The sequence below is a fragment of the Xiphophorus couchianus genome, chromosome 2 (genome assembly GCF_001444195.1).
Source record: "Xiphophorus couchianus chromosome 2, X_couchianus-1.0, whole genome shotgun sequence".
NCBI lineage: Eukaryota > Metazoa > Chordata > Actinopteri > Cyprinodontiformes > Poeciliidae > Xiphophorus > Xiphophorus couchianus.
The window spans coordinates 9,834,966-9,859,467 of record NC_040229.1 but is presented as its reverse complement, the minus strand read 5'-3'; the positions used below and the strand labels follow the sequence as shown (position 1 = coordinate 9,859,467).

General features: G+C 37.3%; 1 protein-coding gene across 7 annotated transcripts in view; it reads left to right on the top strand.

Moving 5' to 3' along the window:
- The window catches only part of reln (reelin), a 166,753-nt gene that overhangs the window by 89,904 nt on the left and 52,347 nt on the right, over window positions 1-24,502 (top strand). For all 7 annotated transcript variants that reach the window (XM_028041893.1, XM_028041884.1, XM_028041864.1 and 4 more), the window contains exons 7-25: window positions 1,267-1,363; window positions 2,754-2,805; window positions 5,510-5,618; window positions 6,651-6,891; window positions 8,454-8,599; window positions 11,546-11,697; window positions 11,784-11,899; window positions 12,671-12,879; window positions 12,959-13,087; window positions 13,182-13,291; window positions 14,046-14,112; window positions 14,295-14,528; window positions 16,507-16,668; window positions 18,149-18,385; window positions 18,504-18,696; window positions 19,964-20,076; window positions 22,558-22,695; window positions 22,783-22,969; window positions 24,253-24,458. In XM_028041893.1, coding sequence (XP_027897694.1) covers window positions 1,267-1,363; window positions 2,754-2,805; window positions 5,510-5,618; window positions 6,651-6,891; window positions 8,454-8,599; window positions 11,546-11,697; window positions 11,784-11,899; window positions 12,671-12,879; window positions 12,959-13,087; window positions 13,182-13,291; window positions 14,046-14,112; window positions 14,295-14,528; window positions 16,507-16,668; window positions 18,149-18,385; window positions 18,504-18,696; window positions 19,964-20,076; window positions 22,558-22,695; window positions 22,783-22,969; window positions 24,253-24,458 — 2,898 coding nt within the window. The remainder of the gene's footprint in view (window positions 1-1,266; window positions 1,364-2,753; window positions 2,806-5,509; window positions 5,619-6,650; window positions 6,892-8,453; window positions 8,600-11,545; window positions 11,698-11,783; window positions 11,900-12,670; window positions 12,880-12,958; window positions 13,088-13,181; window positions 13,292-14,045; window positions 14,113-14,294; window positions 14,529-16,506; window positions 16,669-18,148; window positions 18,386-18,503; window positions 18,697-19,963; window positions 20,077-22,557; window positions 22,696-22,782; window positions 22,970-24,252; window positions 24,459-24,502) is intronic.

Genomic DNA, 24,502 nt, shown 5'->3' with positions numbered 1-24,502 from the left:
AAAAAATTGATGTACAAAGCAAGTGGAGACATGTCTGAAAATACTTCCAGCTGTAATTGACATGATGTCGGCTCCGCCTCTATGCAGAGATAGAGAAATCCTCCATCAATCATTCTGGGGCGTTTGTCAGCTTCTGAGCAATCAGCGGTTGCAATTTGTCCTGAACTACATGCCCCTTATCTAGAGTAACTGACCTTCGACAACAATGCAAGTGTTTATCATAGCAAACACGCTGCAGTCAAAGATTTTTAGAAAAATAATAGGAAATCATGGTCAGACATTATCAGTGGGGAATGTGCAATCCCAACAGCCATTATCCAGAGTGTGTAGAGGGCGAAATACAGTTTATTACATTTCCAAAACCCAAACGGAGACTGGAATATGGCAAAAAATGACCTGCAGCTGACCTCATGTCCCATTGAATGAAACTGTGATTGATGGCAGCTACCACATGTTCCTCTGTATGTGGGTACCTGGTAATATATATCCCATTTTTTGTCATAACGACACCTATTGATGGTCAAATCAAAGATCGATAAGTGAAGATAGTTATGCTTGATTTTATGTGTATAGATTCCAACGGTAGTTCTATGGCAGCATGAAAACTTGTGCTGCAGTAATGGTGGTATTTACATTTACATTTTATTTACATTTATTCTGCTGTTTATTTTTAAGCATTTTCATGAAGGCAGATTTTCTCAAGCTCAAATTAATCAAGTCATTACTCACCCGTTTTGTACATGCAAAATGTGTTGGACACAGCGTTCACAATCAAACCCAACCAGACTTTGTGTCCCTCATCATTTTTTGTCTTGGGCTTTATTGTTGATTTCTCCGTTGTTTGATGTACGACTCGTTGGATAATTTTCTTGCCCGTCATCTTTGCCTCAGTGTTGGCTGATAAAACAAAAATGATTCAAAAAATGTTTCGGGTAGCACATTTTTATTTTTATTGATTTTTATTTTAGTTTTATTACTGCTACCATTGTACCACTGTTTGTTTGTTGTGGTTTGCTCTACTTCCGCGGAAGTAAACCCGGTGTCATGTCAATTGCTTCAGGAAGGCTAGATACATAAATGTATCACAATCTTTACTAGATTATTGTTGATAAAAGAAATTGGAATCATACATATTTCAACTATGAAAAAGTTGAGAGAGTATGACAACTTTTACAAAGCACTCTTTAATAATTTGTGTCATTCCAAGATGATTACTTTTTAGCTCTCCTCTTTGTTTCAACTCTTCTTATCCTGATCTCTTCCCAGGTCTGAGTGCAGTAACTGTGAGGTTGGGGAGCAGTGTGGTGTGTTGTTGCATGGCAGAGCCGTCACTTTCTGTGAGCACTTTGGAGAGCGAGAGCTGGTAACTACCATGTTTGACCACAATGAAATCACTGCATATTTTATGGCCCATTGACTACAGATCCAAGCCAGCCGCCCAGTGGGCACAACCACATCCACTCCAAATCATAACATGCGAGCTGTGACAACAGAAGCTGGAAAATTTAAATGTCCTAGTGCTGCAGCATTTACCTTGAACTCTATAATTTAATATCAGGTTTTACATTTTTATTAAGATCAACAATCACATAAGAATGAAAATGAGTAAGATGTGAAATTAATCATTAGGTATTTATTCAATTTGAAAAGCAAACATGATAACATCACATTTTTTATTTATTTTATTCATTTATTTCAAACAAATCAATAAGAAAACAATGTTTTAAGTCATTTTAGCAACGTACTTGTCCAATGCGAATATGGTTACACTCAGTTCTAGTGGCTAAATAATTTAAACCAGCTTTTAATTAAATATGTATTTGATCTGTCTAGGTATTTAAAGCCATAAATAAAAGGAGCAAATCTATTAAAAAGAAATATAACTGCCCTGATTTATGGTTTAAAGTTTAAACTGTAGTTATCAGTTTGAAATAAAAAATAAGTTGAAGTCAATTTTTAAAATTTCTTCTTTGATTAGATTTTATTATTTGAAGCCAAAAATATTATAATATCAGTTTGTTTCATTGAATTTCCTAATCCCGATTTACTTAAGATGCTGTTTTTGACATTTGGTTTCGGCATTTAAATGCCTAAAACAAGGGTTTATAAATAGGACCTGCAGTGAAAATGTTTGTTGGAGCTACACAACTGCATATCCCACCATGACTATATTAAAGCAAAGTTATATCTTACACAGTGTTTTTCCGTCCTTTCGTTTCTTCTTTCTGTCTCTGTGGATTTCAGTCGGTTTTGCTGTGAGAGATTAAAGCTTCACACTTCACAGCAGAGAAGTGTTTAGTGCTTTGTGATTCTGTTTACTTCTGTGATAAACAGCCGCTTTGTCTGTCATTGTTCCAGATGTTTTTGAGCAGCTCCCTGGCAGCTCTTCTGTCAAGTGCAACAAAAATGTTAATCCAGAAACAACACACACATTTAGGCAAAGACAAATAAGCAGTTTATAGCAATCTATAGCTGAAAACATTGCATAGGTTGTTATTGTTAGATCATGTAAACAAAACATTTTAAATTTAAAGAGATCTAATAAAACCGCTCACAGCAAATCAGATTTATTACATACTGAAGTCTAATTTATTGAATTCCAATTGAAGTACTGACAGCTTATTTCCCATAGTATTCATCCTTTAAAATACAGAAAATTAAATATGTGCATTTTTAGAAATGTTATTGATATTGTAAGATTTTTTGTTTTCTTTTGCTATTAAGATATTATTGTTCTTCTGTTTCCTCCTTAGACTACAGTACCTCTCAACACAAGCACAGCCTCAGTCCTGCAGTTTGCTCTGGGTGAGTATTTGCAAAAACACACTGCATACAGTCAATGTTTTTTTTGTTTTGCTTTTTTTATCACACCGTGATAAATCATTAAAACACTTTTTTCAACCGTTAAATTACACGTAGCCTGTTATATAGTCGATCAATTGTCTTTGCAAATTCACCGGCCCTACTTTGAAAAAGGTCTTTGTCAAAATTAGAAATGCAAACAATTAATCAACTTACGTTTAATTGTTGATCAATAGTTGGATAGATTAAAATTAGTTCTAATCATTAACTAAGACCTTGTTTTAGTGGTGTAGTTTGGCCGCCATCCAGCAGAGGGCGCCGTTGGTAATACGTAAATAGAGCCAGAAGATGGCAGAGGCAGACCAGACCAGGAAATAAACAGTTTATAACAGAGAAAAATTGTAACATGATGGAAAAAGACATTAACATGTCTCAGTGGTACAAGTATTTAATTTTTTTCAGATTTCATTTTTCTATTTAGCAATCTAATCTCTGTTTTGTTATACTGGGTGGACCATAAGTTTCCATACAAAAAATAGAAAAAAATAAACATTTTATATTGGACAACCATTTTTATTTTTCTGGGACTGTGTAATCGCTGCACGTCTTGGACCACTTCGTGGTTGGTCTGCAACATTTCAAATTTTCTGAAACTTGCAAATAAGTTTAGCCACATTGCTGTGTGTGATGCTGGTTCCATGTTTTCTGTTAAAGTTTCATGCAACCATGTGATTGCTTCCCGATCCAGCCAGCAGTATAATTTAAATTCTTTGCTCTTTTGTCAAACGCATCTTCTTGGGTATCTGAAATATAAAAGAAATATACATTTTACATTTTCCTATGTATGGAAACTTATGGCCCACCCTGTATTTTAGAAATATGTGAAGTTTAATAATTTGCGAAAACCACAATTTTCAGTTCATTCAGTCTGTATTTAATACAGCTGACACAAAATTGTTAAACATATGAAAAACGTAGTCCTTCATGTTATGAAAAAATGGTCAACCCTGTTGATAAAAAAGAAAATGGCCGCTTATCAGTCAATCATTAGTGGATTGGTAAGAGCAATTCTCTTTAGATTAACTCGTTAATCGATAACTTGCATTACTAGTCAGAATACAAAGTTATTTTTTGGCTGCAACTCCAGATTATCCCACAGATTATAGCTTTAAGTAACAGTCATTCAGCCTTGATTAAGGTTATTATAATTGCTGCGATGAAAGCCTTTTTAGGTGTTTTTTTTCTTGCTCTTCACAGATCTACTTTGTGAAATCTTTATAATTGTGTTGAAACAATCTATCCATGAGGAGAAAATACCTCTGTCTCCTTTAGGGAGACAGCGTTCATTTACGCTGTTTCATGCCGGTAAATCTGCTGGTACAAACCATATTTCAGTCTTTCTTCCTCCGTCCTACTGTCCTCGCTCCCACCTCCCCCCTCCTGTATCTGTAATGAATGATTTACAATTTCTGGAAAGACACTGAGAAGGCCATGGAAGAGTTTTAGAGGTGTTGTATTTTTCATGTCCATTACATCCATCCACCTGTTCTCCAGGGAGCGTGGCAAGGAGAAAATAAAAGTACATGAAGGTAAAGCCTCACCTTCAACCACTTGTCTGACAGGCTGCTATGCTCTCTGAAGGTCAGGAAAATTGGTTTGTTTTGCTAGATATACGAGGTAAAACCTGTCGTGGAGTTCTAGTTGATGCATGAACTTTAAACGTAGTGTTGAGTTAGCGGAGGGAGGAGGAGCAGGTGAGGACGTTGGGAGTTACTGTACTAGTCCATTAGCAGCCTTTGACCCCATTTACTCCCATAGCATCCAAAGAGGTCCACATTTAAAAATAGTGTAAGTTAAATCCGGGTGGAAACACACACACATGCATACACACACTCAGATAGAGTTTCCAACTGTCAGTCTGCCTTCACTTCACCATCCTTATCATACATCATCTTCTCTAAATCCTCAGAAACTGCTGACTGACTCCTTTAGTCATGACACCATTTACAGTTTAACCTCCCAATTTATCCTGGAGGGAAGAGTGGGAGAATCAAGCATGCTGCCTGGCGAATCAGAAAATGTATCTGTCTTTTAAGCTTGTCCTCGATAGTAAACAGTTCTTTATTATTGTAGCGAAAGAAGGATTGAGGCTTTACTGATGAACAGTAAGGTTTATTGGAAATAAATCCTTAGCTTCACCGTAAGAGCTGTATGTACACATACACAAAAAACCCCATTTATTCTACAAAACCATGCTCTTACTAAGCTAAAAATTATGTTTACCACTGAAAATATCAACTATATTTTGAAAACTTTACCCTAGTATTTGTATGCAATAAAACAATTCAGTTTTAACCGACTAATATTAGAAACATCCTTATTTGCAAAATGAACATACCTTGTGCCTCTACGAAGGATGCTGCTAATAACAAGCAACTCATTTTTGTCGCTAAGCTGCTGTTCAATAATATATACAGTGGAAGTTATCTTATCAAAATAAAAGCATCAAAAATCAGAAGTCAACAATATATTATACATGTAAAATGAAGTAAAGGCAATAATCTCTAAAAAGGCGATGCAACAAATAAGGAGCTTAATTTGATGTCATTTACAATTATTATTAATTATTAATTATTATTATTATTATTATTAGTAGTAGTAGTAGTAGTAGTAGTATCCAATCTGAGTGCCCTTTTTCTGTGTCTAGGCTCAGGTTCCTGTCGGTTCAGCTACTCAGATCCCAGCATCACGGTGTCGTACAGCCTAAGTGGCAACACAAACACCTCGGATGACTGGATCACACTGGAAAAGATCAGGTCGGTTTCTCTCTCTGTCTCCTTCCTCCCGCCTCATCCATCACACACACAGTCCCTCCATCTGTTATAAACACCTTCCCTCCCTTTTCCCTCTTCACACCTCCCCCTCTTAATTTGTCATTTCTCTCCTGTTTGTGTCTTGATGATCCACCTGTTTTTAATCCCTCTCTCTTGGCCTCTGTGTTGTCAGCTTTCAAACAGGCATAGTAAAATTATTATGTTCAGTCAGGATACGATGTGAGGTTTCAGTTTTAACTCGTAAACTTTTAACAGTTTACTTTATATTCTGATTCCATTAAAAAGGTTAGGATAGGTCTACGGACAACACAAAACATGTTTATTAAATTTTTTACTCAAAATCATCCTTAGATAATGAAATTTTAGTTCTGCCTGTTTTGAGCTCCTTTCAGAATGAAATGTTTTAGGGCCTCTCACTTTAAATTCAAATAAGCTGCTGCTGCCCTCAACTCAGTGTTTACATTTGCATGTTAAAATGGCTGCAAACAGATGCACAATTATACAACCATACATCTTTAAAAAGCAGAAGTGGAGCCTCCTGCACAACCAACAAGAATGCAGCAAGTGGCTTCTGGATGGTAAGACGACAACAAAACACTTGTCTTTTCCAGCAGCCATTGTACAGCACATACGGCAGTAAAACCAGCTGGCCAAATGTGTTGGAGCTCAGTTTGAGTTGCTAGGTGATGGGCGGAACTCCACTGTGGTTGCTAGGTAACAAGCTGGGCCCTCACCTAGCAGTAGGTGAGGGGTAGTTCCCATTGATTTATGATGTTACATTCAGAAGATTTTTGAAACGGTTCATTTTCCAAACACCAAAAAAACAACTCTGTGTTTTTTTAAACATTTGGTCTGTTTTTGGAAGCAGTAGAGAAAACATGCAAAATATATATTTTGCTTGAAAGGTTCACTTTGAAAATATTAAGCACAATGTCCATAATGTGTTTCTTCATTTAGTATTTTCTCTCCATGAAATATCAGCCAGTTAATCGTCTTTTTTCCCTTCTTTTTTAGAGCTCCCACTAACAGCAGCACCGTCGTCCACCTGGTGCCACTCCCACATTCCTCCAGGGGAGAAGCCGTTCGTCTGCGCTGGTCTCAGGAGATGCCCTACGGGCCTGAAGGCTACGAGTCCTGCTGGGGCCTCGACAACGTGCTGCTGGTGAATTCTGCCCACAGAGTTCCCCTCATAGAGGACAACCTGGATCCTCTGGACACGTCCAACTGGCTCTTCTTCCCCGGAGCCACCATCAAGGTACGCTCATGTAGAAGCACATAAAGTGCCTTTAAATGTATTTTAGGGGATTGTAACTGATAGGCCAACACAAGGTAGAGCAGAATTATGATGTGGATGGAAAATACTTATCATCCCCACAAGTATGATAATGCCACCATGTTTGAAGGAGGAGATGTTGCATTCAGTTTTGCGCTGACCCAGAATATCGTCTTTAGTCTCCTCTGACCAAACTTTTTCCACCTGCTTGCTGAGTCTCCTACATCACTTATGTCGAGGCCTGTTGCAGTAAGCAATAAATCAATTAATTACATGATAAATTAAAACAAACTCAATGATTTCCATTTCCGTGATTCGTCGTTTTTCTCTTTCTACCAAAAACTGGATGACAAAAGTTTTGCATTTGGTGCTTTGGTCTAAACTAGCCCTTTTTTTTAAGGAATTTTTTTGTTTACAGAGATTCCATGGTTAATTGTATTTGTTGTTTCTGTTATTTATTTTATTTCAAATGTCTTCCAATTCCAGTGTTAAATGTTCATTAGAATTTAAACTTTATCTTTGAGAATTTATTTTTCCTTTATTATTGTGCATTTACCATTATGTAACTTGAAAATGGTCTCAAAACAACAATATTATTGTTGATTGCAATATATTTTGGGACAATCTATCATGAAGCAAACTTTGTTATCGTGACAGACCTGCTTCTGAAAAACTATAAACAGGGGTTATTATATCAGTTTTTCAGAAATAACTTTTCTCCTTTAAGGACAAATCTGTTGCATTCACAACTTGTGCTGTAACAATGCATTGTATGACTTGAGTACCTTGATTTTTAACATTGTTGTTTACATTTAAATTAATAGTAATGAGTAATATCATCAGCTCTCTGTACAGCTATTATTTCTGTAAATGACCCAGAAAACAAATCAAAAACATTTTTATCATATTCTCTCCCCTTTAATGTACTGTTTTGTGTTGGTGTTACATCCCCAAGGCAGTTTACGTGTAGTGGGAGGGGTGGAGAGACAATAAATAAACCAGGGAAAATGAAGAGATAAAACCAGGAGGGTATAGTTAAAGTTTTATTCTTCAAGAATAATCTAAAGAAATTTTAAAGGTGAAATGAGGACCTAATGGAAAAGAAAAGGAAGAGTAACAACAAAAATCAGGGTTTCTATCAAACAACAAATCCTCTATCACAGCACCACAAAGCTGCAGCACACATGCTGCCCAATTTGCCAAGAGGCACTGAAATCAGTTTCCCAGCTTGCCTTATACTCTGCTAATCCAGAGGCAGAGTGAAACCAGCCGGTCCTGCTAAACCTACAGGAGCTCAGCAGCAACCTGAAATGAGGGGAAATCCTACATGCAACCACCACTGCACTGCATTTGGTATCAGTTGTATGTTTTTCGAAAGTACATTTCAGTGATTATAATGTGGAATTTTTTTTTAAAAAAAGCTCAAGGCATATAAATAATAAATGTCAGGAGGAGGTGTGTATCTATTGCTTGGAGAAATATAAACTATAATGATGCCAGATGTTAATTTAAAGCATGTAATTACATGTGTTTTTATTGAATAGCATGCCTGTCAATCGGAGGGCAATGCTCTGTACTTCCATGGTGGTGAAGGAGTCGGCCGCAGTTTCGCCTCCACCAGAGACATCGATTTGCACCGTGAAGAGGGAAGAAGCTACTGGGAAGAAGACTTTGAGACGCCACCTTTAAAGTAAGTCAAGATCAGAGTAAAAAATGTCTTTTTCATATGGTTTTTATCAACTCATCCTTTACAGCTACTTAACTTAACCATGTTGCGGCGCCATGAGGAACTTCGAAAGTGAGGGATTGAAGTATTGAATGGAGCGACTGTGATTGTTTTCCCAAGTATGTATACCACTACACTGCAAAAACACAAAATCTTCCCAAGTACTTTGGTCTAATTTTTACAGCAAATATCTTGAATTAAGACGAAACTAACTTACAAGTAACTTTTTAACACAACATAGAAGCCTGTTTTTATGTAAATAATTTCTTAATATTGATAAAAAAGTATTACTCTCACATAACAGGAAAAATGTCTTGCTATAAATGAAATAATCTGCCAGTGGAACTATTACTTTTTCATCAATATTAAGAAATTATTTACTTAAAACAAGCTCCCATATCTTGCTAAAAAGTTACTTGTAAGTTATTTTTATCTTATTTCAAGTGAACTAAGACATTTGCAGTAGAAACTAGACCACAAATACTTTAAGATTGTGTGTTGTTGCAGTGTAGTTGTGTAAATCTACATAAGCAATGAATCCTGGTTTGTTTATATGGTTATGGTTATATTTAACTCCTGGCAAGTGGGAAAGAATTACATTGGCAGGGTTACTGAGATATGCAAACATTCAAAATGCTTTGACAACTGTCACTTGTCATATGTCCTGTAATGAAACACGCAGCGCTGCATAAGTCAAGCGTGGGAACTCACACAGGTGATCGGCATACCTCTGACTGCTACAGAGATGGCCGTCCATCTGTTCAGAGTACACAACCGTACGGGAAAACACACGCCGGACAGCAGAGAGCAAGGAAGCACTGTCTGATGCTCTGCATGAGGCGCAGAGATGAAAAGAGAGGGCTGATGGATAGCACTGCTGCCAGGGAGTAATTAACAGGCTTCATGCATCAGCTCTGTCAGTACGTGTTTCCATTAATGAGATGGACCACGCCCTCACACCTACATCCCGACACGCCGCCCTGCTTGAAGCTCTCACCCATCAGGGAACTGTGAACTGAACACATGTATAAGGAGGCAGGGAAGACTTTTTCATCTCTTTTGTTAATGGTACACTTCACGTGTTATTTAACCCAGCAGTGACTGTGACAGAGACAGAAACAGATAGTAACAGCAGGAAGGGGAACAGGAGGAAAACAGAAACTGTGAGGGGAGTCAGATGAACTACGGAGAGCTGGGCTGACACACTGAGCAAACTTCTGTTGGGGATAATGAGAATCTGAAAAGTCTGGCGTGATGAAATATGTGCATCCTGTAGAAGTCCCATTCCAAAAAAACAAACAAACCGGGCACTGTTTGTTTGCCTTATAAGCTGGGTTTTAACATTAAGGGTATGTCAACACAAGACCGCTGCCTAGAAACTGCCGGTATTTTCTGATGCTGATTGAGAAAACGTTCCATGTTTAGACGACATCTTGAGTCAGTTGCAGTTGTCATGCCAGGACACTTTGATTTTAGCAGGTCATCAAACGCGCATGAAAATGTAACCTTAAACGTTAAAGGAGCAATATTATATGAAACTGTTTTTTTTTTTAACTTTACATCATGTTATAATGTTGTTTGATCATAAAAAACATTTCTGGAGTGTTGCTTTAATTCTTTCATGCATGTTCCATGGTAACCATTTAGCTGTGCAAAATGCCTGGGTGGACCTAGCCCCGCCTTCTAAGTACAGCACCTCCTCTAAACTGCAGTTTCCAAGCTTCTGAGCTCTGCGACTCCTTCACTGAGCTCCTTCAGACTGGTCAGCAGCAATTAGCAAACACCTGGTGGAACTGTGCATCATACCAACGTAACCCAGAGTTGCTAACACGACGTTAGCTAGACAGTTGTCTCATGGTAAAAGAAAAGTACCGCTTACCTCTTTGCGCAACTGCAAATGCCGAACAGTTGGAAGTTGTTGCATCTCCATCTGAGATCCTCGTCTTGTATGTTTCACTCCGTTGTTAGTTGGATATTTCATGATTGATGCACCCAAAAGAAATTACTCACAGGAGCATATCTGCTTTGACCGTTTCATCGTCTCTCATTTTTTTCCCCCCGTTGTTATTTTTAAATCCTGTTAATTTGATTGGTTGTGCTGCAGCTTACGCACACATAGATACGGAGTGTGGAAAAACAGAGGGACGGTCTGCGCCTGTTAATACAGAATGAGTGAAATTAATTAATGGGGCCAATTCATAAAGGTGTTTTAAATTTTAAGACTTTGAGTAAAATATCAAGTCTTTTCAAGTAAACTGCTACAAGCCAAGTCAAGTCCCAAGTCAATGGTATGAAAGTCAAAGTTAAGCCCGAGTCTTTGAGCGTTTTTTCAAGTCAAGTCTCAAGTCTTGATTTTAATGACTCAAGTCCAAGTCATGTGACTCGAATCCCCACCTCTGCTACTTGCTAGTAAAAATGTTGTTAAAGGATTAATAAAGGAGTGATGTTGTGATGACTTCCTGAAAGAGTTTTTAAAGAGACAGAGACCCAATTTTAAGGCGTCAAATTACAATCAAATTTATTTGAAGCCATATTTGACATATACAGCATTTTTATAACTACTGCAGTTAACATAGTTGCTTGATTGTGCAATAAAATAGCTCTCTGTGGCTCGAAAATACCTAAGTCAAGTTTATTTGTATAGCAAATTTCAGCAACATGGCAGTTCAAAGTGCGTTTCATCATAAAAATACAAAATCATAGAACACACAGTCAATAATTGAAGCATTACATTTTGTCAAATGTCGTCGTTACACACCAGATTGTTGACTTATGTTTCAAAAGTCTCTCTAAACAGGTGGATTTTTAGTATAGAGTTGAAGGAACTCAATGTTTCGTCTGTTTGGCAGTTTTCTGGATGTTTGTTCCAGATTTGTGCTACATAATAAAACTCTCACTTTTTTTCCTCAGCTGGGACATAGAGGGAGCAATGTACGGGACAAAGTGTGGAGAGATTGAATCAGGCGCTGCTCTGGTGTTCGAGAAGGAGGGTCGGAGAAGAATGTGCACCCCCTACCTGGACACCACATCTTATGGAAACCTCCGCTTCCACTTCACCATGGGTACGTATTCCCTCTGGCTTCTCCTTATGATCTTTGTTGTAGTTGCTGTCAGTAGTTTTATGGGTGTTGGCTGGTGTTTTGTGCAGGTGGTGGTGACTGCGATCCAGGGGAGTCGCATGAGAACAATGTGGTTCTGTTTGGAAGGTCAGAGGGCAGAAGAGAGCGTGTGGTGCTCGACACTCTCCCATACTCTTCCTACAGGGTAAGACACAGGTCCTTAAAGTGGGAAAACTGAAATAGAAACCACATTAATTCACTTCTGAATTACTTATTTTGTTTCCAGAAACCTTTTTAGTGAACTTTTTCATAATCTCTGGAAAAATCTCCACATTTCGTTAAAGCAGTAAATTTGATTTGAGGAGCTAAACTAATAATGTTATATGCTGATGTTTTACCCTTAAAGTCAAGCAGAGCAGGTAATTTAGGCTGCAATCACATCACTTTAATACAACTCTAGTGTTTTTGTCTAGAAAGTCCGGTTCGTTTGTGGGTGTGTGAATACTCAATCGGACTCTGATGCGGACTAAAAAGCGAACGCGACTCCGCTTACAAACCTTGGTCTCGTTTCCTATGAAGGAAACTCTGAAGCGGTTCGATTGCATATGTTGATGCAAGCGAACCAGAGTTTGGGTTTGTTTTAGAAAGAGAAGGAGTTTTTTCAAAACACAAAGACCCAAATTCAATAAGTTAAATTACAAAATAAAATTTCTTATAAGTCACATTTGAAATATGCAAAGTTTTCATAACGGCTAAAGTTAAAATGGTGCCTTTACCTTTACTGCTGTTAAATGGTACTTTATGCCTGGAAAATGCATAATATTTCCCTTTCAATATTTAATTAAATTTCATTAATCAATTTGCTCACAGACTTATAGAATAGAAACAGCCTTTATTATTCTGTAAAATGTAAAATCAGGAACTTGATTCTAATTTTGTGCTGCTCTGTTCGGATCTTTTCCGTCCTCTTCCTCAGACTCCTTCTGTCGTATCCGTCGCGCTGCCATCTGAGCTGCAAACACCGGTCACACAGTTCTGCTTGGAGCAGCGGTCCCACGGAGGCACTAACCGTCATGTGTGGGCCGTGGATTTCATGCAGCTGCTCCCTGTGTTGCCTGGCACGCACACACATGTTGCTCAGTTCTCCATCAACCTCGGCTGTGGCTCCTACCAGCCTGCCAACAGGTATGACACACGTTCTAGCAGAATAAAGTAGCCACAAGGGAGCTTGATCCGAAAACGAAGCTGATTTTCATCCTGTTAGTGTGAATCTGGAGTTTTCCACCAATCTTGGTCGTTCCTGGTCTCTGCTGCACACCGAGTGTCTGCCAGAACTCTGTGCTGGGCCACATCTACCTCACAGCACCATCTACTCCTCAGACAACTACAGCGGGTACAAGTTTCTGCTAACATGTTCTCACTTTTTGCCATACGTTTGTGGATTTAATGAATCTTATTTCCAAAGTGTGCTTTGTTTGTTGGTTTAGGTGGACCAGAATCTCTATCCCCCTGCCCAACGCTGCCTTGACAGAGACGACTCGGTTTCGCTGGAAGCAGACCGGCACCGGAACGGGCAACATGTGGGCCATAGACAACGGTTAGAACTCCACATACAGTCCAAACTAATTCAGGGTTTAAAAACAAGACTTTCTGTGAAATAGGCACAGAACTCAAATATCCACCAAAGTAGCAGATGTTATGAGAGAAACAAAGATTTTAGCAACATGAATGAAAATAATTACACATTTAAAATTTCTATCCGGCAAAAATTCAAGCAGTTTGTAAAGTGAAGGTGGAAAATTACCAAGAATACAATGGTTTATAATCTAATATGACTTAAGCATATTTACGACTTAAGCATTTATATTAATAGCTAAATATTTAGCTAAATTAAACATGTTTATGTTTAATTATGTTCATGTTTATTTAACTATAGCTAAATATGTACTCATCAAAACGTTAATTACGATATTTATTATGATATTTAGTTAGCAAGGTAAATATTTACTCCATTCCATTTTTCTAAGGAGTAAGCATGCTATCATTGGTCTTCTCGTCTACATGTGATTATTTGTGCGTCAAATTGATGCTTCATAGATAAAATTTAAATAAATTCAAATTTGTGTATCCAGTGTTTATTTTTAAAAAATATTCAAGTTTTATGTTGTTGTATCTGTTGTCCCCCAAAAAGGAACAGCTTAATTAAATTATTAAGAGCTCTAAATTATTACATGTCAAAATTTCTAAATCAACTTGTAGTGTTTGAATTAATTACACCGCTTTCATTTCTTTTTTGATCTTTGACATTTTATAATCTATGTAAGCAGTCTGATGTTTTGTTGCGTTTATAGTGTACATCGGACCAGCTTGTCTCCGGTTCTGCTCTGGACGAGGACATTGCTCCCGCACAGGCTGCAAGTGAGAGTCGACTTTTTTATTACTCTAGATAAATCCAGAACGACTGAACTCTGACATCTGAAGCCTTTAGCTCTATTAAAAATTAATCACATTGTATTATTTGTATGATTTATTAATGAATTTTCATTTTCTGTCGCTCCATTTGATCATTTCTGCCTTCAAACCTCATTCTCTCTGCACAGATGTGACCCAGGCTTCAGCGGTCCGGCTTGTGAGCTTGCGTCGCAGACCTTCCCCGCTTTCCTGTCCGAGGGTTTCTCCAGCCCGCGTCTCTCCTCCTACCACAGCTTCTCGTCGCTGCGCGGCGGTGAAGTCAGCTTTGGCTGCGGCGTGCTGGCCAGCGGAAAGGCTCTGGTCTTTAACAGGGATGGCAGGAGACACTTGGTCACAGCACCGCTCGACAGTTCCCAGGCCAGGTACTGATAGAGAAGAAATAAAGTGTTTATCATGCACAGAAGCAAATCTGTAAAGTAGTGCAGAAAGCTTCCTTGTTCCAGTGATCCATCACCGCGCTCTCCTGCTTTAATGTCACGCTTGTAGATGTACGGTGTTTGTGGCGAAGCTTTAGCTGAGAGAAAAAGACATTAAAGTGTTAGATGAAAATAAACATGCAGTTAGATTTGGCATTATGTTAGATTGATTGCACTTGTTGCAGATGGCGGCCATATTTAATTCCAGTTTCCTGGCTGATAAAGTAAACAGCTGCCTGAGAGAGGAAAGTGTGCTGTTAATGAAAGAACAGTTTAACCGAGGACAGAGAGCCAGAGGTGGTGAATCTGGGAGCCAAGAGAAGATGATTGAAATCTGAATAAAAATGCATTAAACTAGATTAGAAACTAATGTGTCTGCAGGGATCAGAAGATGTGATCCAAAGTTTTTCATAACTAAACTTAGACGTCAAAGAGTACTTGTGTCTAGGGTTTTGCACCGATTTATCGACCAGCTGATTTATTGGATGATTTTCTTAATTTTGTTAGAGCAGTGATTGAAAATTGGAATCAACAAGTCAAGCTTTTTAAAAATCAGCCAGTAAACTGCAATCGGTGCACCCCTTGTTGAGTCTACTTTTTATTTCTAATCCCACTTTTGTAATTAGATCCTTGTTATAATCATTTCATGTATCCTATTATAAAACCCTTTTCCAATTTTGTCTTATAACAAGAAACTTCAAAGTGTTTTACTTGGAACACGAAGTAGAGCATAATTGATCACTGAAGAGGAAACAAAGATGCAAGTGTTTTTTTAAATAGATATTTGCAGAAGAATCCATTAAAGATGCATCGATTTATCGCCGCCAATTTTCTTAATTTTGGGAGATTGGTGATCGGCCAAAGCTTGCTTATCTACCTCAGCAAATGGTCTAAAATCAACTTCTGTCCTCTTCTGCTCTACAGTGAGAGCTCTGACTAACAGATCGGCCCACCAGGTCATGTCTGCACATTTGCAGTTAACTATAGTCGCCCCACTGTTGCCAACTCAGCAACTTTCTTGCTATATTTAGTTACATTTCAGACAAAAAAAATGTAATAGTCAGGTTAGGCTTTTTAAAAGATCTGTAATCAGGGATCGGCCAGAGAACTGCAATCAGTGCACCCTTACATGTGTCTACTTTTTATTTTTAATCCCTCTTATGTACTTAGGCTCTTGCAATCATGTCATCCATCTTATTTTAAAACTTGTTACAATTTTGTCTCAATACAGGAAACTTTAATTTCCTGTATTGGAAATACAGGAAATTAATACAATGTAAGAAATACCTTTGAAAACAAGGGAAAGTAAACACAGACTCTTGAAAATGTAAATGTCACATTTAAACTTAATGGCAAGTTTAATCAATTATGATCACTATGAATCAGTGATCAGTGATAGATCACTGATAGAAAATCATTTTGCCTGATTTTGTTATTTTTTGTTACTTATATGAATTATTGTCATTTTCGTCCTTAAAATACCAAACTTTATATTTTGGTCCAGCTGATGATGTATTTTATGAATATTAGATGATAATTTGATCAGTGCTTGACTTTTTACCAAATACTTTTTTACTCTTATTTGAGTCTTTTCTTGGACTGCTACTTTGTACTTTTACTTGAGTAAAAATATGTGGAACTAGTGCTACTCTTACTTGAGTGATCATGCCACCTGCAAATCTCACTGTTAGATTCTGTGTCTTGCAAGTAGTTCAAATAATTTTCATACCAAAACATTTTCAGACATTAATTAGAACAAAATATTTAATTTCTACTTCACAATTACAAATCGTGAAGTAGAAATTGTTCCCCTTACCTGCCTTCCATTTCAAATTACCTTTTCAACGAACCGGCTCCTTTCCATCTATCACCCTTTAAATAATCTGCTTTAACTTCTTCCTAATGTTTTTAATCTAATCTGCAGATACCTCCAGTTCACTCTGCGCCTCGGCAGTCGCAGCATCCTGAGCTCATGCCCGGCTCCTAATCAGCCGGGCGAAGGCGTTCTGTTGCATTACTCTTCAGATAATGGCATCACCTGGACCCTGCTGCGGCACTACGCATACCAGGGCTTCCACGAGCCAAGGTAACGTCTGCATTTGTGCTTGTGTTCGGTTATATTTTGATTTGGAGCAATAATCTTTTTTTTAGCAGTCAGATATGAGCTTGTTTTAACTAAAATAGTCCTTAATATTGATGAAAAAGTACTAGTTATTTTGGCAGATTATTTCGCTTATAATAAGGGAAAAATGTCTTAATATCAGTGAAATAATCTGCCAATGAAACTAGTACTTTTGATCAGTGTTAAGGACTTATTGACTTAAAACAAGCTCTTATATCTTGCTGAAAAGTTGATTTTAAGATATATTAAAATTTTATATTTTGTACACTGTAACAAAGAAAGAGTTAAAATCACGACTGCATGTACATTAATTACAAACAACAGAATATGTTTGTGTAGGTTTTCCGTCCAAGTCGAGGCCTGACTCACCCTTTTGTCAGTCCGTATGATTAATTCCTGCTGATCTGCTTGGATTACATCATAAACTATATAGTTTAATTTTTCCTAGAGGACTCTTATTTTTATGGATAGAGTGATATAATGTGATATAATTGCTGATCATTTAAATTATTATGACTTACTGAGAACTCATAATTAATTTCCCAGACAGTTAGGATCATACATAACCCCAGTAAAAATATAATATAATAATGAATGCAAAATAAACACATCTCTGTATTTTTTCAGTGCATTACTAATGCATAACTGTTGCGATTTATTTTGCAAAAATGGTAAAACCCATTGAGTTTAAGTGACTCCTGACTCCCACCTGCAGATGGCAGCATTTCAGTATAAAATCTGTGATTTTGATTGCAAAAAATCACAAAACAATGCAAAGTCCTGGAAATACTGAAAAGTACGACGGCATAGTAGGGTCAATGTACACAGAGAAAAAGAGAATAAAATTTTTGCCAAAAAAAACAAAATTTTGAGATTAATCTCAGAAATGTTCGAACATTTTTTAAATTTAATTTTTAAGCTTGCAAAGTCAAAAATGTTCTAAAAACATATCAGAAATTTTCTCGAAAAAACTTGGAATTTTCTGAGATGCTAAGAAAATTTTGACTTTTGAAACTCATATGTGTTTTTCTAGAAAATTTCTGAGATTAATTTCAAAATTTCTGATTTAATTTTTTTTAGTAAATTTTTTACTTTTGAAACTCAGACATTTCCAAGTTTTTTTTCTGGAAAGAGTTTAGTCTCAACATTTCTCAGTTTTCTGGTGGAAATTTACTCCTTTTTTCTGCATACTATCGCTCTAATGCGCCATCATAGAGTTTACAACATTTCAGTACTGAAAATGTATTTTTTATTGGTCATATGTAATATTAAAATTTTCTGAGCAAATGAATTTTAAGTTTTCTTTTGTTCTAAGTCGTCAGCAGAAATTAAAAAACAAAAAAACCAATTGAATGAATCTAAATAACTTAAGTTTCGCTTTTAGAATTGAATTACTGACATTAATGATTATTTTTGCTGATATCTGATTTCCTCGCTCCTTTAGGATCGTTTCAGTCGAACTTCCGTCGGGCGCTCGTAAGTTTGGTGTTCAGTTCCGCTGGTGGCAGCCGTATCACTCGGGACGCAGCCGCGACGTTTGGGCTTTGGATGAAATCAGCATGACCTCGGTTCTGTTCAACACCATAAGTCTGGACTTCAGCAACGTGTTGGACGTCACCCAGAGTCTCGGCTTTTACCTGGGAAACGTTCAGCCATACTGCCAGCATGACTGGACTCTAAGGTTTCAGACATTCTCATACCAGTAATAGTTTTGTTATTAATCTGTAGTAGTGTTAAAAACTCACCTAACAAGCTGACACACAGTGTGATCTTCCCGGGTTGTGCGTGTCACTCTTCAGTTTCTCTGGTGAGCCCAGTCCCGGATTCAGTATCCGTTATGTTGAAACCCAGTCGATGCAAATCGGCGCCTCCTACAGTCTGCAGTTCTCCCTGGTAATGGGCTGCGGCCGCGACCCCTCCCCTCACATCGACACCCAGGTGCGCCTGGAGTTTTCCACCAATCACGGCCTCACCTGGCACCTGGTCAAAGAGGTAAATGGGATTTTTTTTTTTTCCAACACATGCTTCTCTGTGGCAGAAACTTCTCACATTGTCCCTTGTAGAGACAAGGACACAAATTATTTATTTATGATCATGAATATTGATTTACCCATTACAGCCACAGAGATAATATGTAAATAATTAGCCTAAATGTGGCACTTTATTTTAAATGACAAATCATCACGATTAGTTTTAATCACTCCGCTATCAGAAATACATGGCTGTATGTGAATGAAACGGCAGATTATCTTCAACGAGGATTTTCTATAATCATAACAGCTTCATAAATATTCAGAAGTTTGATTTTTTTATTGCTTTGGAACTTAATGGACTATAATGACTTTATCTTCTTCATCAGTGACTTTTCTCAGATTCACCTACACTGTAAAACATTTAGTTGTGTCTACTATCTTTTACTCTTTAAGTCAAATAAATTTATCCAGTTTTAGATTTTGAACCTAGATGTGAGTTTGTGAAAGATAAACTTACAGCAGTAAGTTGTGTTAACTTTTTATTAATTTAGTCAAACCTCCAAGAGTTGAATAAACTAGAGATTTTAGTTTAGCACTTAAAAAACTGAAAGAAGAGAAAGACAGGAGTGTGAACTATTTCCCAGAATGCTTAGCGGCATGTTTTTGTCTCCTGAGATGGAAGTGCGTTACATTGATCTGACTCTTGTGTTTTATTAAGGCAAATGTTCATTTTAATGCAATTCTCAGTTAGCAAAGCTTGAGGATAATGTCCTGTTCACACTAAATGTTTCTGAGCTGAATTCATTGGGATGTTTAATAAAATTCATTATCAGATCAGAAATTTTGTTCCTGCAGTTTGAAACAAGAATTTAAATTATTACAAAGTAAAATAAGTATTTATTTTAACTTGATATTGTGAGTAAAATAATAGAGAAATGTGGCTCTTTAACTCAGTGAGGGCAGTTTTTTTATTGCATATTGTGAAATAAGTGGACTTTCATTTTCAAGTTAAACCACCTTCAAATGTTTTACAGTGTACATGCATCTTGCAAGTACAGACTCACTGTGCACTTTGTAGAGTTACTCCATGCTGATCATTCAATGCTTCAGGTCAAAGATACTGTAATTCAGCAAACTATATTTATGATCATGTAAAACTGGCTAAACCTAATCTGTAGGATGCAGTTCTAAGAATATATCAGAAATTCAGAGGGAGCAATGTTGTAGCCCCTCTGGTGAATATGTGAAAGAAAATATATCTTAAAAGGTTTCCTTTACTTTGCTAGGCCTGTCTACCTGGCATGCCGAGCTGCTCTGAGTTTACAGCTCCCAGTGTCTACCATCCGTCTGAGTTCAAAGACTGGAGACGTGTTACGCTTTTGTTGCCTCAGAAGACGTGGTAAGTACAATTCACAAAAACAGAAGAAAAAGACTCACAAAGTCGCCTTTGGGATTAAACGCTCTCTGATCTTGATTTTGCCTTGTTTTTTTTTTATTGTGGCTAATAAGCACGTTGGGGTTTGACAGCAGTCAGGTCAATTAGAGAAAACGAACAGTAGAATACGAGTAAAGGTCCGCATTTTCCTCCATCAGTGGCTGCAGGCCTGAGTAGAAATACATAATCATCTTACATCTGCTAACACTTTTACTATTTCACATATATTCATATCCCTTAAACATTTTTCACCATTAGAACCACAAAATTGTTCTTCCAACATGTATTTTATTATGATTTTATAAATGTGATCTGACATCCAAAACTGTGAACTCAAGTGCAAAGTTTGTAAAAGTTTTTTAGACAACATTGAAATGTGCAGCATTCATATAGATCCAGCTTCCTTAACTCTGATACCCCAAAATAAATTCCAGTTGGAAATATATGGATCATATTGTTTCATAAATAAAAACAATATAGTATAATAGAAATGTTGCCAGAGCAGATATATAGCAATATTTAAAAGAACAGGCAGTCATTTCTGCAAATATTTGGTTATCAGTAGTTTATATGTATCATTTGGGGTTCCTCAGGGGCCAGTGTTTGGTCCTCAGCTGTTTATACTTTATTTAATTACATTTTCAAGGAATCAAACAAAATTATATTTGCACAGGACGCAAACATTTTGTTTAACAGACACAAATAATTACTAAATTAAAAAATAATAATAATAAATTAACTGTATCTGTAAACACTAAAAAGTATTTAAAATATGGAAATTAGTTTGTAGCCAAATATGCAACATGTTCAATCTAAATGATCAAGAATTATTTACATTTTTGGTAAAACATGGTATTTTTAAAACACAATTTACTCAACAAATTGCATTATTTTTCTATTTCTGGAATACTGTGTGTAAGTTTAATGCAATATATAAAAAACAAAACCGAAACCAGTTGTGGAAACTATTGAACAGGATGATCCAATGGTAATAAAAAAATAAAGTTCAATACTTGTTGAAGAACAGTAAGAAGAAATCCGTTGTTGAAAGAAAGTCAGAACAGAAAACATGTAAAATGCGGTTCTCTGATCATTGAAATTCAGTTCAAATTCAAAAATAGTCCAAAGGGATATTAAATTCAATTCAGTTAAATTAATGTGTTAGAACGGCCTAGATCGTAACACTGTGATAATCTGTTGATTTTGCTCAGAAAAATGGGCAAAAGTCTCTAGATGCATTTAACTCTTTTGTAAGATACTGTTAAAGATTTTATCAGGTAACATATTATTGGGCTTTGGGTTAAATCAATCTTCAACACACATGCAGCTAAATAGGCTATAAATAACATGAAGCAGCCTTAGTTCAGACATATATCAGCTTAAATCGTCACATAAACCTTCGCCTCTGCTGAACACCCTGACCTCAACCTCCATTTCATTCCAACACCCCAGCTCCTAAATAACGATGCTCTAATCTCCTGTAGAGTACGATGACAGGTCAGAAGGTCACGGCCCCTAATGGTAATAAAACAGCAGGTTGAATGAACACCAGACAACCTGATATGGATCTTTAAAGCAGGAAACCAAGAGGCCTGTGTGGTTTATTAACTCCAACCTGCCAGATTTATACCACAAAATCTCTTCAATTTTACGTTCAAAAGTATGAAACATTAGATGTGACACCTGACTAGATTACAAGGTGACCTCTTATGATTCACTGAACAGGTTAGTATTAGTCTATGCGCTATATAAAACACGTTTGTTACATTTTTTGCACAAAATCCTTTTTAGATAATCTGATTTTAGTCTGCTGAGTTCTGCTGAATTTGATCTTATTTCAGATTGAGATGTTTTAGGGTTTCTTGTCACTTTAAATACAAATAATCTGCTGCTGGCCACGCCCCCAACTCAACATTTATGCTGCGATCCAGTTACCTGGGAAGTGGGAACTTGAAACTGGATTACCCATTAGACCCGAGTTGACTGCGTTCCTCAACATGGCGACGCCCAAAAACATGGTGTGCAAAAACTCTTACAAACATCATTTTACAGATTACTTCCCAAAGGCATCGGTTTTAATTTGTTCACTTTAGAGTTGCAGGCGCTACATGTTACATTGATTTTAGATGCACTTTTACCTGTGTCTCTTGTAAAATACACATTTCCACCACAAATTACTACTGCTGATGTGAGGACCGGCCACATTAAGACACAACATGACCACGTCTCAATATTTGAACTGGGAGAACTGGGAGAAATCTGACTTCGAATGGCGCTCCAGTTGATTCTTCTGACTGAGAAATTGGAGTAGGCTCCGACATGTCCTCAGTAGTTCATAGAATAAAAGAACAATGTTCATATCACTCGAACATATGCCTATAAAAAGTAAAATCAGAAAGTAAAATCTTAATTTTTTTCCAGAGCTGTAAATTCTAATTATTTCAGGTCCAGTGCAACCCGGTTTAGATGGATCCAGAGTTACTACGGCGAGCAGGACGAGTGGGCTCTGGACGACATCTACATCGGCCAGCAGTGTCTCAACATGTGCCACGGACACGGCTGGTGTGACCACGGACATTGCAGGCCAGTCCTACTTCCTGACCTGTGGATGCATGTGGGATAGATTATAAACGGACAGCTGGATTAAAGTCGCCCTCTAATCTCACACAGGTGTGACGACGGTTTCTCAGGTCAGGACTGCCAGCCGTCGTCTCCGCTGTCGTCAAGCGTCCTCTCAGATTTTGAGTCCCAAGACGCGCTGCTGGCCACGTGGCAGGAGGTGATTGGCGGAGAGGTGGTGGCGCCCGACATGGGCTGTGGGGTGGTGTCGTCTGGATCATCGCTGTACTTCAGCAAGGTAGTGCAATGAGAAATGTTTTATTCAGTTCTGTCAAAATAAAGTGTTAAATGTGCTTATTTTCATGTAAAATCCAATTAGCTTAACTGCACAAAGAAATCTGGCACACGAGAGTTTTCTGCGTTTTCGCACGTAGCAGATCAAACATGTGGTAAGTTTGAGTTATTAAAGTAAACCAATTTAGATGACTGTCCAAACTTGTCTGATTACTGTCCAGCGCTCGTTGCCAAAAACCGTTGACCTTTAAACTCCTCCCTGAATGTTTCAAAAATAAATCTCCAGAGAGTTCATGAATTTGATTGGCGATTACACAGCTGTTGACGCGTTGCTAAGCACTTTTTAAATCAGTTTTTCCAGCTGCAGCTACATTTTTTCCACAGTTTTTTCATGTTTTCAGCTCAGTGCTTATCAGAATTTCACACTCGTGGATTAAGAGAATGTTATTATTTTATGGCTTTCAATTATGTATTTCAACCTTTTTTTCAGATTGGTACAATTATAAGACCATCAACTTCAACAACTTTTGAAAAGCACGGGTTAAGATTTATTGTGGAATTTTCTTTAACATTTTTTAATATTTAAGTCAAGTTTATTTCCATCTCACATTTTAATAGCAAGTCATTTGAAGTGCTTTATGTGATGACAACATAACACAATTAACAAAATACAACATTGCATTACAGTGGCAGAATAAAGACAAATAACGTAATCTAGACTAGAATTAATCTATGTTCACTTATTATTAATCAAAAGAAAATCTTACCTCTAAGGTGGGTTTTATGCCTTGATTTAAAGGAACTCAGTGCTTTGGCTGTTTTCCAGTTTTCTGGACGTTTATTTTGGTATTTAAAATGTCGCCCATGTTAAATGTTTGAGTTTACAGTTTATTGATCTTTAAGAATGTGTTCTTGCATTCTTATGCCATTATCATTATATTACTTAAAAATGGTCTCAAAACAACAACATTATCGTTTATCACAATAACTTCTTGCAGTTATAACATTGGAAAAATGTCGTGTTATAAGTGAAATAATCTGCCAATGGACTAGTATTTTTTCATCAATAAATATTAAGGAATTATTTACTTAAAACAAGCTCACATTTCTTGCTGAAAAGTTACCTGTAAGTTAGTTTTGTCTTATTTCAAGCAAACTGAGATATTTGCACAAAAACTAGACCAGAAATACTTGGTAAGATTTTAGATTTTGTATTTTTTGCATTGAACATGATAAAATCTGACCAGATGTGTATCTGGCGTGACTCTGTGTGCATGTTGTGGTCAGGCTGGGCTGCGGGAGCTGGTGAGCTGGGATCTGGACACGGAGTGGGCGGAGTTTGTGCAGTTCTACCTGCGTGTGGGCGGAGACTGGGCAGAGTGCAACCAGGCAGACAGCAGGGAGGAAGGAGTGCTGCTGCAGTACAGTAACGATGGAGGAATCAGCTGGGGCCTCATCGCTGAGATGTACTTCACAGACTTCACCAAACCTCGGTGAGACAGAAACCAGCAGAGTAATAAATCTCAGCTGTTCAGAG